The sequence below is a fragment of the Thermomyces lanuginosus genome, assembly GCF_041956635.1.
Source record: "Thermomyces lanuginosus strain ATCC 200065 unplaced genomic scaffold VTN49scaffold_27, whole genome shotgun sequence".
Lineage (NCBI taxonomy): Eukaryota > Fungi > Ascomycota > Eurotiomycetes > Eurotiales > Trichocomaceae > Thermomyces > Thermomyces lanuginosus.
The window spans coordinates 486,644-502,491 of record NW_027192361.1 but is presented as its reverse complement, the minus strand read 5'-3'; the positions used below and the strand labels follow the sequence as shown (position 1 = coordinate 502,491).

The 15,848-nt window shown below is 54.0% G+C and overlaps 6 protein-coding genes across 6 annotated transcripts; 4 read left to right on the top strand and 2 right to left on the bottom strand.

The window, feature by feature from the left end:
• Nucleotides 1-108: 108 nt before the first annotated feature.
• VTN49DRAFT_2398 (uncharacterized protein) lies at nt 109-1,805 on the bottom strand (the record flags this gene model as incomplete). Its single annotated transcript, XM_069410118.1, has 4 exons — nt 109-116; nt 174-1,524; nt 1,577-1,631; nt 1,690-1,805. 4 exons carry the CDS (start codon nt 1,803-1,805, stop codon nt 109-111), a joined length of 1,530 nt encoding a protein of 509 aa, XP_069268956.1.
• Nucleotides 1,806-2,264: 459 nt separating this feature from the next.
• Nucleotides 2,265-5,189, top strand: VTN49DRAFT_2397 (uncharacterized protein; the record flags this gene model as incomplete). The annotated part of the gene is made up of 5 exons (XM_069410117.1): nt 2,265-2,269; nt 2,324-2,448; nt 2,502-4,804; nt 4,864-5,033; nt 5,087-5,189. 5 exons carry the CDS (start codon nt 2,265-2,267, stop codon nt 5,187-5,189), a joined length of 2,706 nt encoding a protein of 901 aa, XP_069268955.1.
• A 1,599-nt stretch (nt 5,190-6,788) lies between these two features.
• Nucleotides 6,789-7,121, top strand: VTN49DRAFT_2396 (uncharacterized protein; the record flags this gene model as incomplete). Its single annotated transcript, XM_069410116.1, has 1 exon — nt 6,789-7,121. The coding sequence occupies one exon, from the start codon at nt 6,789-6,791 to the stop codon at nt 7,119-7,121; it is 333 nt and encodes a 110-aa protein (XP_069268954.1).
• A 2,418-nt stretch (nt 7,122-9,539) lies between these two features.
• On the top strand, nt 9,540-11,213 carry VTN49DRAFT_2395 (uncharacterized protein; the record flags this gene model as incomplete). The annotated part of the gene is made up of 2 exons (XM_069410115.1): nt 9,540-10,880; nt 10,935-11,213. 2 exons carry the CDS (start codon nt 9,540-9,542, stop codon nt 11,211-11,213), a joined length of 1,620 nt encoding a protein of 539 aa, XP_069268953.1.
• A 1,867-nt stretch (nt 11,214-13,080) lies between these two features.
• Nucleotides 13,081-14,811, top strand: VTN49DRAFT_2394 (uncharacterized protein; the record flags this gene model as incomplete). The annotated part of the gene is made up of 1 exon (XM_069410114.1): nt 13,081-14,811. One exon carries the CDS (start codon nt 13,081-13,083, stop codon nt 14,809-14,811), a length of 1,731 nt encoding a protein of 576 aa, XP_069268952.1.
• A 2-nt stretch (nt 14,812-14,813) lies between these two features.
• VTN49DRAFT_2393 (uncharacterized protein) lies at nt 14,814-15,218 on the bottom strand (the record flags this gene model as incomplete). The annotated part of the gene is made up of 3 exons (XM_069410113.1): nt 14,814-14,883; nt 14,939-15,145; nt 15,199-15,218. 3 exons carry the CDS (start codon nt 15,216-15,218, stop codon nt 14,814-14,816), a joined length of 297 nt encoding a protein of 98 aa, XP_069268951.1.
• Nucleotides 15,219-15,848: the final 630 nt, after the last annotated feature.

Here is a 15,848-nt window from a genome sequence, read left to right as displayed (position 1 = left end):
TCATTCATGAGTTACCCTAATTATTCCCATTTCGTTCACCATCACATAGCAAGAAGATATAGAGTACAAGATAAGCTGAAGAGAAATCAATCATCCAATCATTTCACATTAATAGCCTATTCCAGCACGTCAGCAAGAGATCAGAATATTCCATGCGAATTGTAGTAACATACCGCTCTGCTCACGACGATGATCACCTCCTTCACCACCAGAGCCAGAGCCCGCCTGCCCAACACTCTCCCGCGCCGCGCCGGCGAGGTTATCCCCGCGCAGCTTTTCGAAATACGCCTTGACATCCTCCGCGCTGACCGTTCTGCCGCTCTCGGCGAACGGCTTGAGGAATTCCTTGACCTTATCGCGCAGGTGGTTGTATGCCATGACGCCCTCGATGGCGCGGACGCGGTCGATGGTGCTGAGCGCCGCCTCGCCGCGCTCATATAGGCTGCCTGTGCCGTGGCTGCCGCCGCCGTTGGCCTCGTTGCCGTCGCCATCCTCGGATAGAGGCGGCTCATAGACCTCTTCTTCCTCGCGGAGTTGTGGGTGGGGCACCAGAAGGGGGAAACATTCCGGGCAGTGGCATAGATGGTCGCGGAAGTCCTCTTTCATGAACAGCGAGAACGTCCCAGATGGTGCTTCTTTCGGGAGAGATGCGTGCTTGCGGCTCTGCTGGTTGTCGGAGCGGGCTTCCTGGGGAGTCGTACCGGAGCCGCTCGTGTCTTCGCTCTTGGTTCGCTTGACGTTGTGCGTTTCTTCGCTGTCATCGTCGCGGTTCTTTCGCTTTAGCGAGGAAGCAGTTGCTTCTTCAGTGGTGTCTTTGGAGCTCTCCACGGCCTCTACCTTCTTCAGCCCCCCGTCTTTGTAAACCGGGGCCAAGAATCCCTTAGTTCCAGCGTATCGCTTCAGCCATTGCGCCGATTCCAAGCATTTGTAGCATATAAATGCCTCAAAGTCATCTTCTTCGGGAAAGCCAGGAGGTAGGGGAGGCTCTTCATCGTCATCACTTTCGTCCGATTTCACGGCTGTCCCATCCGTTCCGTCATTTGTCGCCGTCGCTTTGTGCCATCCACGAGGAAGGCCCACAAGACACTCTGGATGCCACCAGTCCTCTCCGCAGCCTCCAGTCTCCGCAGTCCCCAGGCCAAGACACTGAAACATGGTGCCCTTCTCCTTGTGCGGGTCGTACTCTTCATTGCAGACGCAGAATCGGTTCCGGAAATTGTGGTTGTAAGCATTGCCTTCGGCAGGCTTCTGCGAATGTACTCCCTTGGAGCCGGTCGCGGGATCTACACGGAGTGTGCACGGTGACGTCGCGGGAAAACGCGTTGTTCCGCAGTCACAGACGAAGTTCCGCTTGCTGAAGAGCTCCACGAGCGTGTGGTCGCCGTGACATGAGATCGAGCAAGAGTAGCATACTGCGGCCGCATTGTACGGTTCATTCTCGTTTTCCGGAGGAGGATTACACGTCAAACAGGAGAACAGCGGTTGTCGCAAGGGGCCAAGCGGCTGAGTGCACGAGTCAAAGGACTAGATAGCAGATCAGCATCTTCATTATGAGCATGCTTTTCGGGAAACTTACGTATGGCAACGCTTCGCGAGCATCTGCTTCCAATCGCAATTGGGATTCGATGAAGCTATTATCCATTATCAATAATTCGTCTTGGAGTTGCGCAGTGTAGGTTTGGGGCTTACTCCTTTGCTGTCTGAGAGTCCTCCGACGCGGCGCTTTCTCTTCGTTGCTGACTTTCACGGTTAAATTGCGATTGCGCATCACCTGCGCTCGAAGAGGCTTGCGACGATTCCATCATAATCAACAGTTCTCTGCGAATACTAACGAAAGACCGATGAGCGCCAGACGATCGATACGCGGAGCTGGGAGGGCGACCGCGAGCCACTATCCCCGATATGGCAATATTACACACCACTCTCGCAGTTTGCTCAACTTCGTCACTTCGTGGACGTGGTCATAGACACGGAGCACTGTTGAACTTGATATGAGCACTTAAATAACGTGCCTTGATTACTCGGTTTATTAGGTATTGGCACTGGCTGGCTGCAACCGACAAACATTCCAAGTACGCATCTTGGGTCACGTGAGTTCCAGATCGGGTTTAATTGGGTTTGGACCGCGACGCGTTAAGTAGTCGCGTCTCGGACGCGTCGGAGAAACGTGCTCGCCGCCAACACACGGACGTTTTCACACTATCCAGGTCTTCCCACTGCACCTCGATGATAACTGAGTAAACTCTGGGAATCATCGAGACACCATGAGGTATGTAATTCCATAGCGACCCCCTTGGATGTAAAGCGTTAATAACTTGTCCAGCACCCCGTTGCGACCCAACCCCTCTGCCGCAAACCGCGGCGTTGGTGCCGTGGGCGGCTCGAATCGCCGAAAGAGAGAGAGAGAGCCCGAAGATGAATCCTCATCCGTCGCTCCTCCATCAAGTCGTGCGTGTTGTCGATCCATTCGTGATCCAATATATGTGCTGACATACCGCCAGCGCCGCCGTCATCTCCGCCGGTGATGCCATTCGAAGATGATCCGGACCGTGAAGAAGAGGAATTTCCCGCTGATATCGATGACCTCGATGAAATGGCAGAAGATGAGGACGGCATTGATCTGTTTGCCGAGAACTTCGAACGGGATTACCGCTCCGTTGGAAACGACCAGTACCGCGGCAATTACATCGTGGACGATGATGTTGACGCGGAGGGTCTCGACATTGGTGCTCGTCGGGAGCTCGAAGCTCGTCTGAACAAACGAGATCGCGCATTGGCGCGGCGCCAGCGTATGCCAGCGGCGTTCTTGCAAGACGATGACGAAGACGCCGAAATGGACCTCTCACGGCAGGTCCGACGCAAGCGACACCACTATGATGAAGACCGGGATGACATGGACATGCACGACGATATTATGGAAGAAGAACTGACCCTCGAGGAACTGGCGGACCCTAAGGCCGCCAACCTAACCGAGTGGATTCAACAACCAGCGGTCATGCGAAGCATCAGCCGCGAGTTCAAGGCTTTCTTGACGGAGTACATTGACGAGTCCGGTCAGTCCGTCTACGGAAACCGGGTGAAGACTCTTGGTGAAGTCAACTCCGCGTCCCTCGAAGTGTCCTATGCCCACCTGGTTGCCGCCCGGGCAGTCCTGGGGTACTTTGTTGCGAATGAGCCTACAGAGGTTCTGAAAATCTTCGACCAGGCTGCGCTGGAAGTCACTCTCTTCCATTATCCCCAGTACGCGGATATCCACAACGAAATTCATGTACGCATCACCGATCTACCCCTCTGCTACTCGCTCAGAGAGCTCCGCCAGTCCCATCTCAACTGCCTCGTACGCGTGAGCGGCGTGGTCACGCGGCGCACGGGAGTGTTCCCGCAGCTGAAGTATGTGATGTTTACGTGCAACAAGTGCGGTACCATTCTCGGTCCGTTCCAGCAAGAAGCGTCGGCGGAAGTGAAGATCTCATACTGTCAGAGCTGCACCTCCCGCGGGCCTTTCACCATGAACTCGGAGAAGACCGTGTACCGGAACTACCAGAAGCTGACCCTGCAGGAGTCACCCGGGTCTGTACCTGCCGGACGACTGCCACGGCAGCGCGAGGTGATCCTGCTCGCCGACCTCATTGACAGCGCCAAGCCTGGTGATGAGATCGAGGTGACCGGAATATACCGAAACAGCTACGACGCGCACCTCAACAATAAGAACGGCTTCCCTGTATTTGCCACGATCATTGAGGCGAACCATATCGTCAAGGCGCATGACCAGATGGCTGGTTTCCATCTAACGGAGGAAGATGAACGAAAGATTCGGGCCCTCTCGCGGGATCCGGACATTGTTGACAAAATCATCCGCTCAATCGCCCCTAGCATCTATGGGCACGAAGACGTCAAAACCGCCATTGCTCTGTCGCTGTTTGGCGGTGTGCGCAAGGAGGCGCAGGGTAAAATGGCCATCCGTGGCGACATCAACGTCCTTCTTCTCGGCGATCCTGGCACGGCCAAGTCTCAGTTCCTAAAGTACGTTGAGAAGACGGCGCATCGTGCTGTTTTTGCGACGGGACAGGGCGCCAGTGCGGTCGGTCTGACTGCCAGTGTTCGCCGGGACCCCTTGACCAGCGAATGGACGCTGGAGGGTGGTGCGCTTGTGCTGGCAGATCGCGGCACGTGCTTGATCGACGAATTCGACAAGATGAACGACCAGGACCGCACGTCAATCCACGAAGCTATGGAACAGCAAACCATTTCCATCTCGAAGGCGGGCATTGTCACGACACTGCAAGCACGGTGTGCTGTGATCGCGGCGGCTAACCCCATCGGCGGTCGGTATAACAGCACGCTGGCGTTCTCGGACAACGTGCAGCTGACGGAGCCGATTTTGTCTCGATTCGACATTCTTTGCGTTATCCGCGACACTGTGCAGCCCAGCGAGGATGAACGACTGGCCAAGTTCGTTGTAGAATCTCACCACCGCGCGAACCCGGGCCGGCCCCAGCGCGATGCCCAGGGCCGGCTGATCGACAAGGACGGTAACCTGATCGACGAGGAGGGCTATCGTATCAACGAACAAGGCGAGCGTCTGCCGCTGACCCCAGAGGAGGAGGAAGCGCGAGCCGAGATGGAGCGCAAGGCGGCGGAGGAGAAAGAGGGTGAGATTCCTCAAGAACTTCTCCGGAAATACATCCTGTACGCGCGCGAGCGGTGCCACCCGAAGCTGTATCAGATCGACCAGGACAAGATCGCACGGCTCTTTGCCGACATGCGACGTGAGGCGAACGTTACGGGCGCCTATCCAATCACGGTATGTACCAGCTCCTTCCACCGTCATCAAGAAACGCTAAATCTAATTGTTGCTGGCAGGTCCGTCACCTGGAGTCCATCATGCGTATTGCCGAGGCCTTCTGCAAGATGCGGCTGTCGGAGTACTGCTCGGCGCAGGACATTGACCGCGCGATTGCAGTGACTGTTGATTCGTTCATCGGCAGTCAAAAGGTCAGCTGCAAGAAGGCACTGTCACGAGCATTTGCCAAGTACGTGTCTCCTATCCCACCCATCCAGATGATGATTTCTGACCTGTATGCAGATACACCCTGGCACGGCCCAAACCTCGGTCGCAGCGACGGGCAGGAATCCCGCTGGAACGGCCGTTCGCTCATCGGGAAATTCATGTCGGGATGGATGATTGAAAGTGACGTGTGATGAGGGTTCGGGATGGTAGACTGGGTAATTGATAGTATTTATGGCGTTGGTGGTTGCTTTTTGTATCAATGTTAATCTAATGTTACTGCATAAAGACTGCCTTTCGAGGTGCTTCTGGATGTGTTAAACCTTGCGTGAGGCTCCATTGATGGCCGTCGGCAAACGCCGAAGCACGAGCCAGAGTTCCCAGCACAGTTGCATTCTGGCGTGCCACATCAGTATAGTAGGCTGGTTGTGATGCATCCAACCGCACAGATCAACTCCTCGCCTCATTCTCTCAGCATCCCAGCGCAGTTTACTAAATGAGGCTGAGATAAACTCGGCTGAGACGCTAAGGCAGATTTCTTTGGTTCCATTGATGAGTTCGACTTCTTTTCTGAAGCAGCATTTGAAGTTCAATTCAAAGAACTTCAGGATGCATGACATTTGCCAGCTTCCTCGCTCTCGAACTTTTTGATTTATTTGTAAACTCTCTAGACATTGTCCGGTGCCAAAGGATGGGGATGAGTATCAGCCACTCCTCAGTGTTCAGAGTTAGTTCAAAGTAGTATCGTATTACCGACAGGGCTTACGAGAAAGTCTATATAGTTAAGGCGATGGTGCACGATTTGGCTTGCCATACAATTCATTACACCTATTTTGCGTTCCTAAGTTTGAACTATGAGGGCGTCAGTATAAATAGAGCAATTACTGGCGCAACGAACTGTTTTCCGATGGCGACATAACCTAGCTGGGAGCATGCTAGACCGGTCAAGAAGATCTTCGTCCCTTGGCCGGAACACTTGGACGGCGTGCCCGAGTCGATCGACTACAAGTCACGCCGGCTATGCTATCAAACAAGCACCTCCCAATTCGCGGTGCTGAATCTCGAAACTGGAGAGAAATCGATCCGGACTTGCAGAGAATTTGCAGGCTACGGTTCCAAAATGTGCGCTGACTAATCGATACCTTTTTGTAGACTGGGGATATTTGTCAGTGAGGAGACGCTGAGATATCAATCTTCCAGGCGCGTCCTAACATTCGACTTTGGTTAATAGGAATACCCACTGTCTTAACAGCGTGGGACTTACAAACAAACGCATATGTCATCCGACGGATTGGCTCTTCTATCTATACGCACAGCGTCGTCAAAGACAAAGTGGTCATTGTTCCCTGGCAAATCCAGACATTCATATTTCCAAGTCGTCCTGAATCGTGCGTCAATGTTTGAGACTTGGTTTCGAACCACATCCAAGAGATTGGCCGTTTCCGCGATGTCGGGTTGTGTCACTTGGATGCGGCTCAAAACATACTAGTCGTCTTTGAGATCAACCTGCGGGTGCAGCCGGCAGAAGTACAGCAAGGTAAGTGGGCGGCGACGACAGGGCAGTTGCTAGACAAGAAGATCTCTCACCTCGCAATGCCAACTAAAAAGCCACTAGGCGGGTTCTATAGGTCCCGCGGCTGCCCCGATCACGCCGTCAACCACAAAAGTGTGACCCAGTTCTTCTTCAGGAACAAGCGCGCCACAGTACACCTAGAGTATGATTATCGCGTTGACCGGCTCAGCATCCGGTGGATGAACTGTTCTCAACCCATTAGCCAAAATGCTGCCATATTGCTCCGTCTCTCTGACCCAAACCCTGGTCTATCACCTCATCGAGAAGCCCCGTCAGGTTGCAGTCGACGAGGCCACCACCAGCATGGTAACTCGGTACTCATTCCGTTTGCGAGCCGGCGGTGTAATCAGAACTGGCACTTCAACGCACTCGCTCCGCAACAGAAGGGGTGCCATCTGGAGACGCATCAGGAAACGGTACCTTCGTATCTTTGGTGACCGCGAGGTCGTTTGCTTGGCCGATAGGACCGGCGTTGAGCTCTGGTTCTTCAATCCAAACTTTGCGCCGGATCCGAAAGATTGGGACGGATTGTTTTCGTGAAATTCAGCGCATGCTTGATAGGTGAGATAGCAAATCTGCGTCTGTCTGTCTGTCTGTCTGCGGTTGCGAACGCGCAGTTGAAGTAGTTACTTGAGAACTACGTGCTCAACTCAACGCCTGAATCCATCCCATGAAGTGCACCGTGCCTGAATCCAGAATCATGTAAGCCTGACACGTGATCGTCAGTCAATCCAGTAAAAGCAATCAACGTTTCAAGAATCATGATCGGATTCCATCATGCCTTGGTCCAGATTCCGGGGTCGGAATACATGGAAACGGAATGGAATTCGATTGACGCTGGAAGCACTGGCCACGGGTTCTCGACGATCCGATGCATGATCTCGTGCTGGGTCGATGGTTTGGCAGGGCTAGAGCTAGCATGCATTCCATGTTCTTTCTCTTCTATCCTATGCAGAGAGTAGTCTACCATTCCAGGGTCAGACATTCAGAGTTTCGAATCTGGGCATCAACAAAGACATTCCATGACGAATTACGGGCATGAACGAATCAGCTCATCTAAAGAACTAACAAAGACGATACATTAATTAAACATTGCATGATCTAGGATGGTTAATGACATTGCAGTGTCAGCTGTCAACGCTGAAAGAAAAAAAAGGCTCATCTTGGTGTAGAATTGAGGGAAGCTTCTGGCTGCCATGACGCTAGTGGCTGACACCGGCTGCCGCTGCATGCAATAAGTGAATGGCTAATCACTAACCTGACTGGGATAGCAACTGGGATAAGCACGAGGCTAACCCAAAGGGGCTAGCGCACTCGTGCCCGACGTCCCTGATGATCCGCACTAACCGGAATAGGTAGTTACTTACTCACCACTACAGCCTCAGCGAGTCAGCAGCCGCCACAGCGGGCCTCGGGAATCTGGATCAGGGCATGGAAATATGCAGAATAATTTGCAATTCTGTCAGCAAGGAACATCGGCATGATTGACCGAGCCACAATTTTTTTTTTCTTTTTTCGCAGAGTGACGCGTGCATTTGCAAATGGATGCATCGAGATCTCGATCGGGTACCATGGGTCCTCCTGATACGGTAACATCTCTAGCAAAGTTAATTTGCACAAGCGGACTATTAGCGGCCAACGGGAATTCCTCTGATTGGCCCATTCTCCGTCCCTCTGCAACCTGCCGATCGGCCACCAAGACACGAACCGGCAGAGTTTGATTGCAGACGACGTAAAAGTCTTCACCGAGAACAGAACACGATGGAATGGGCCGAGGCATTCGTGCTTTGGAGAATGTACGAGTATGGGGTTGACGAGGGGAGTGAGACACGTGGGACCTGGAGTGTTGGCGGTGCCCCTGATCCGTCCCGCATGCAGCCCGTGTGTTGTCCGGGAGCCCTGTCGGGAGCACGAAACATGTTCATGAGAGCTGGAGAACCTGGAGGAAGAAAGTCCGGAGAGACGGAGGGCAAACAAACCATCCTACCGATGCCGTCGGCTCGATTCTCATCCCTCCGTACTTCCGCCCTGCGGATCTGCCCTAGCCCCTAACCGGCTAGTCCATGATTGATTGGCCCTCCCCGCCTTTGAAATCCGAGCTTCAAGCCCTCCAGCTGATCCGATGACACCCCGATGAGACCCCGAGACTGTGGTTGGCTGCCCGAATCCAGGGACGCGAAATCCGTGGCCGTGTGCCGACCGCGCGAACTCTAACGCATTCCTCTTGCCAGTCCGCGTGGACGAGGGTCAAAACCGGGGGCGGCAGCCGGGGAATCAGCTCGGGCTGACTGGCTGGGGTTATGAAGCGCACTGCAGGTTGCATGCAGCATCCTGGACACACTCGTTCACCGGCGGACAGCTGGAGTAACCTACTACTGAACTGTAATCGATCCGAGCGGCTGTAGAGTAGCAGTGTTGCACGGCGGATTCAGTGGCCAAGTCCAAGTGGCAACCCGGCAATTTGAAAAAAAAAAAGGTGCTTTTTTTTTTTTTGCAGCAAACGCTTTGATTCCACAAACCCTGTTGGGTTAGGGCTAAGCTGTCAAGCTTTTCCCTGGCCCAAGCGTCAGTGCTTGAACCCCATTAGTCGTACGACGTTTCATGTGCCGACACGCCCAAAGCAGCAGGATTAACTCAAGCAAGAAGCAAAAAATACCGACTGGACCCATTGGTCCCAGTTCGTCTCCAATGGAGGCCCCCGGAATGGCGAGGGACCCCATGGCACCGGGGGCGGGGGCTCAGATGAGCGAAAAAGAAGAAGAGAAACGAAAAAGAATGCAGAGCGCGACCGGCCCGGGGGAGTATATGAAGGCCGTCCTGTCCTACCCCGTGGAGCTCCTTTCTTTTCCTCTCGCGTAGCACTCCGCCCTGTCCTCCCCTCTGCTCTCCCTCCTTGGCCTCCCTCCCAAGGACACAGAGTGCTTGAACCCCCAAAGAACCCAGGAACATCTAGTAGCCATGGCGGAAGAAAAAGGGCACGAACGCAAACAGAGCCTGCAGGCTCCCACCGATACCACGCGCGTCGAAGCGCCCGTCACCGTCAAGGCGTACCTGATGTGCGCCTTCGCGGCCTTTGGCGGTATCTTCTTCGGCTTCGATTCGGGTTACATCAACGGCGTCATGGCCATGCCCTACTTCATTCAGGAATTTGAGCATCTCGACCCCGACACCACCCCCAAGGACAAGTTCGTCTTTGCGTCCTGGAAGAAATCGCTCGTCACGTCCATTCTGTCCGCTGGTACCTTCTTTGGTTCGTTGATTGCAGGTGACTTGGCCGACTACTTTGGCCGTCGCACCACCATTGTCGCCGGCTGCGTCGTCTTCATTGGCGGTGTCGTCCTGCAGACCGCGTCGACCGAGGTTGGCATGCTGGTGGCTGGTCGTCTGATTGCCGGTTTCGGCGTCGGTTTCGTCTCCGCCATCATCATTCTGTACATGTCCGAGATCGCCCCCCGCAAAGTCCGTGGCGCCATCGTCTCGGGTTACCAGTTCTGCATCACCATTGGTCTGATGCTTGCCTCCTGCGTCGACTATGCCACCCAGGACCGCGACGACTCGGGCTCCTACCGCATTCCCATTGCCCTGCAGATGCTTTGGGCGCTGATTCTCGGCGGCGGTCTGTTGCTCCTGCCGGAATCTCCTCGTTACTTCGTCAAGAAGGGCGAGCTCGACAAGGCCGCTCACGTCCTCTCCCGGGTCCGTGGCCAGCCCAAGGACTCCGAGCTCATCCAGCAGGAACTGGCCGAGATTGTCGCCAACCACGAGTACGAGATGCAGGTTATCCCCCAGGGCGGCTACTTCGACAGCTGGCTCAACTGCTTCCGCGGCTCGCTGTTCAAGGCCAACAGCAACGTGCGCCGGGTCATTCTGGGCACCTCTCTGCAGATGATGCAGCAGTGGACCGGTGTCAACTTTGTCTTCTACTTCGGCACCACCTTCTTCCAGCAGCTGGGCACCATTGATGACCCCTTCCTCATCTCCATGATCACCACCATTGTCAACGTCCTGTCCACCCCGTTCTCCTTCTACGCCATGGAGAAGATTGGTCGTCGTCCGCTGCTGATCTGGGGTGCGCTGGGTATGGTCATCTGCCAGTTCATCGTCGCCATTGTCGGTGTTACCGATGGCCAGGATAAGAAGGCCGTGTCTGCGATGATCTCCTTCATCTGCATCTACATCTTCTTCTTCGCGACCACCTGGGGCCCGGGTGCCTGGGTCGTTGTTGGCGAGATCTACCCGCTGCCCATCCGTGCTCGTGGCGTCGCTCTGTCGACCGCCTCGAACTGGCTGTGGAACTGCGTACGTCTATTCCGTTGATCTGATCATCGATGACATTGCTAACTCGTTCGATAGGTCATCGCCATTATCACCCCGTACATGGTTGACGGCGACAAGGGCAACCTGGGAGCTCGCGTCTTCTTCATCTGGGGCTCTCTGTGCGCCCTGTGCTTCTTCTACGCCTACTTCCTCGTGTTCGAGACCAAGGGACTGACCCTGGAGCAAGTCGATAAGATGATGGAGGAGAGCACGCCTGCCAAGTCGAGCAAGTGGAAGCCCTCCACCACCTTCGCTGCCCAGATGGGTCTGGCCGACGCGAAGGAGTCGGCTGAGGAAGTGGAGCATGTCGCATAGGCTTTAATTTTTTTTTTTTTTTTTTTTTTTTTAGACGATGATTTGCGCTCATTGTATTAGTTAGTTGATATTCTAATGAAGCTGTTATGATGATGATCTGCATCGCATTCGGTGGTTTATTGTATCGGGCTGCGACCGTACCAGCTTTTTTACATATTAAGTAAACAGCACGCGAACCTGAAGCTCCGATCGGCAGAGCATCGTCAATAAGCAGTTTGATTGGTCACCCCTTGATCTTCTAAAGCCCACGAGAGGTTCCTGATGCGACCATCGAATTCCCGCAGACAATCGAGACTGCAAAGAAATCTCTCAGCGCGCGCATTCAATCATCTGACTGCCATTGCTTGAGTTTACTCCTCGGCTATCATTGGCCGACGTTGATGAACCCTTTCCTCACCAGCGGCGATTGTGCGATGGTGATTGGCTGGGGCGCCTGTCAGCGATGGTGATCGATCCCGAACGGAGGGTGCTTGGCTTACGGCTAGTAGGTTAGGCTCTGTTGCTGACAGCTTGAGAGTCGCTGTGTCATTAGGATCAGCTTGATCAGAATAACAGAAAGTAACTGAGGAATTCCGAACGGCGCAGTAGATCAACCAAAGTATTCATAGTCCACCACGATGCTGATACCGAGTCATTATTCGTCATTTTGGCTGCATTTGAAGTCGTTGAATATGATGGAAAGCCGTCAAGTCGATCAAGTCAAATCCAGGAATGGAGGGGGGAGAGGGTGAAATGATCCAGGCCCAGCTGTGGGGGATGCAGGACCATTGGCTCTCGAGGTCGACAGCAAAGCATGACGCCAAGCCCGCCATCCCCAATCGGGACTAGTGGCGTCTCGACTCTCCCATTCCCTGGTTCTTGTTCAACGCACTTCGCGGCCTTCTCACAATCGCCTCTTCGCTCTTCATTCATCCTCCTCTTCGTCCCCCTCTATTTTCACTTTCTTTTCGGACATCTGCTTCTCCGTTCACTCCTCCTCTGTTTGACTTCTTTCCATTTTACTTCTGAAAAATCAACCCAAAACTCCTTAAAAAAAGTGCAATTCCCTTCTCCCAGTGCAAAATAGAGGTCGGCCCCCCCCCCCCCCCCCCCTGAAGACAGAAATCGTCCCGTTTCTGCCCGCTTCGCATCATTTGCCCCTCGGTTCCGGCCGAAAAGCAGAAAAAGATTCTTCGATTCTTTCATTCTTTCCCTCGCTTGTCCGACGTTTCGACCCGGTTGCGAAGGATCAGTCCCTAACCCCGTTGCATTCCCTGCCTCCCGTTCAAAGAATCGTGCCGTGCTTCGATCGCTCCGGTCTCAAGTCTCGGACGGCTTTGTCGTTGCAGCGAACAGAAACGGCCGTCGTATCAGGAATCGGTCTTCGTGCCTTCTCTTTGATTCTTGTCTTCGTTTCGACTCCGGTACCCAGTGGAGTTGCAGTGCATTCGTCTTACTGCGTGCCTGGAGATACTTCGGTCCCTGCGACAGTAGTCTCGTCGGTTTTTCATCGTCTTTGATCTGTTCTCTGTACATTTTCGATTAATTGATCGCTTGCCGATCTTGTCGAGTTGTCTTTGATTTGCATATTCTTTTTCGTCTCGGTGCGATACACAACCTCCGAGAGTTCCTCGGGCTGAGTTTACTAATCAGCACGAAGCGACCGACGCAAAACTTACCGCGTCGCATCTGCCGTCGTTGGCAACACAGTCGCATTCTCTTAACTGTTACTTTCTAATTCACCATCGTGATTGTCTTCATCTTTCAAGTTCCCGCACAGCTTCTGTGAACGATCCCCATCACCATTGCACATACATATCATCGATACCCCCCACCATATTGATTATTTTTACGACGATTGAGTATGGACGCTGGCGGTCTTACTCAAATGACTTATAATAATTCCTACGCGGGAAATCTCGGCGTTCCCAGTTCTGGTTTTGCTTCACGAGGAAAAGCGGCTCACATCAAGCCTCTGAACGTTCCTCCGCGCCTCACCACGAGCAATGAGCCTCAGCCGTTGTCCGCGACTACGCCGCGGACAAGTCGTTCGCATTTGCTAGCCGGCTTGCGGACCGCCCCCAAGTCGGCCCATCCGGGCAACCAGCAGCAGCAGCAGTTTTACCGCAACGATCTCGACGCAAATCGCTATGCCAATCGCGTTCCTCAGACGGCAAACGGAGTGTCGGCCCAGCACCTCCCGCACGGTTTCGACTCGTCCCTCGGCGCCAATGGCTCCAACATGAGCTTGCCTCTCTATACGCATCCAGAGCAGGTACTGGCACCGCCCCAGCTTAATCTCGGAAACGGACAATACCTAGATGAAAAGCTGTATGCGGAACTGATGTCGACTAACTTGTACCTCGCCGCTCAGCAGCAACAACTGCAGCAACAGTTGCTCGATGTCACCGCTGCGGCCCAGCAGTTCCAAAACCTCAGCCTGGGCCAGCCCCAGCAACAGCTTCATTTCCAGCAGCAGCAGCAGCAGCAGCAGCAGTTGCAGCAGTTGCAGCAGTTGCAGCAGTTGCAGCAACAATTGCAGCAGCAGCAACTGCTCCAATCCTTCGTTCCTGCCATGAATATGTATCAGCAGCAGCTGCAGCAGGGAATGCAGCCTGTTGTGCAGCCAGTCCCCGGTCAGCCCGGCCTGTTCTCGGTCTACAATCCTATGACGGGCCAGCAGAGCCTTGTGTACGACAATAGTGTCCTGACCCCGCAAGAGGAGTCTCCGGAGTCCTTGTACAAGGATTCGCTGCAGTCGCCCGTGACCACCGCCCCGCCGCCAACATTCCGTGCCGAGGTATCTCCACCTCCCGAATCGGTCCTCTCTCCTCTGTTCAAATCGTCTGGATCCGATTCTCCCGCCAAGCAGAGCCCGTCTCCGCCGCAGGAGACCACTCCTTTGCCACCTCCCTCGGCCAATGCCTTCCGACGCGGCCATCGACAGAATTCCTCTTCCTTTGCCCTCAAGACCAACACTGAGGCCGCCCGCAGCGCGCCAAGATCTTCTGGCTTCCCTCAAACCCCGCTGACGGGCACCTTTGGTCCTGGTCAAGGTCGCGCGGGTGAGCACCCCGTCCGTCAGCCACGCGGTCCTCCGCCTTTGGAGGAATTGGCTGCGAAGCCTACCTCGAAGCATGAGGGTAGCAAGAACTTTGCGACCCGCCAACGTCGCCAGGCGGTTCATAACTTGGTTCGTGCGGGCATTGAGCGCCGGGGAGAGTCTCGTAGCACCCATAGTGGCAGCGGCGGAAGCAACACCCCTGCCAGCGAGGCCGATTTTTCCTTTTCGGTGTCTGATGGCAGTGAGAGTGGCCGACTCTCGAGCAAGCCGAGTCTTGGAAGCTTGCGTGCGGCTGCCAACGGTGCCATTGGTTCGGAGATCAAAGAAAAAAAGGGCCGGACGTCCCGTGAGCGGCGTTCGTCTGACGGTCTGTCCACGCCCAGCTCGGATGGCGGGTCTCCGGGCATCACGGTCACCACGGCGAGTGAGCCTCTTACGGCGGCTGCGGTGGTAGCTGGTCAACGAACCACGCGGCCGGGCTCGGAGAGACGCAGGACGCCCATGCTTGTTCTCTCCAGCGCTGAGAAGCGCAAGAGCTCGCTTTTCTCCGACTAAGCCTATCGACCCATGTACATGATGATGATGTCAGTCTTGTCTGTGGGAAATTGTTTTCCGCTATGCTTGATCCTGCCTTGCCCCAATTGTTATTTTCCTCTGTGCAAAGAGAAAAGAAAAGGAAAACAGAAATGAAATGATGAAAGCATGGTGGAGTCTGCCGGGGCTATTGCTACCCTGGCGCCATTCCTTTATGTCTCTATCCCACCACCGATTCAGTTCTTGTCTGGTGTCTAGCCACACCGGCCGTCCCGGTGCAATGCAGTACCAGCGGTATCTGACCATTGTTCCGGTGACTTTGATTGCTTGCCATTTGACTCTTGTGTTTTTGCTTCTTTTATTTTATCAACAACGGTCATGAACCCGCATGAACGGTTGGAGATTTACTTGCTGGCTGTGCCTGACATGTTTTGAACCTCGACTTATGATTAGGTCGATGTACCTAGTAGTGGTTAACTACACACTACCTTGACGTGTATTTCTCCGTTCTTTGTATTCTCGTAGCTTGACAACTGCCGATACCAATAGTCTTGAACGCGTATATGCAACGTGTCTCGCTGGAGCCGTTCGCAACCCAGGAGCTGCTTGACAGCAATGAAGGATGTTGCTAAAAGGAACCTCCTACCATTCCGTTCATTCAATGTAGATCGAATTTGTTTTTACAATAATCAGGCACGATGGGTGCTGAAGTACCTTTACGGTTCGACCAGGCAGGAACAACACTTGCTCCTTCGCGACACACTACACCAATTGAATGTATATCGAGAAGGGGGATGGTAGATGGGTTCTGTCTACTTTTAGTGTTTCTACTAACAACTGCCAAAGTTGTTCCAGGCCGCTCATTGCCGGAAGAAATGATGTCTCGCCAACTCATCCATGGCTTTCCTCGCGATTGGATGGCCAGGCGAGCATTCCCTTGACGAGCTTGAGGAATGAATCCGTGTTTTCTCCTTCGAGGGAGGAAATTTGCCGGTGAGGAGGATTCGGCTGGGGTCGGAGGGTTAGATTACCAGAGGACCTAGATTCTCAGTATCCAC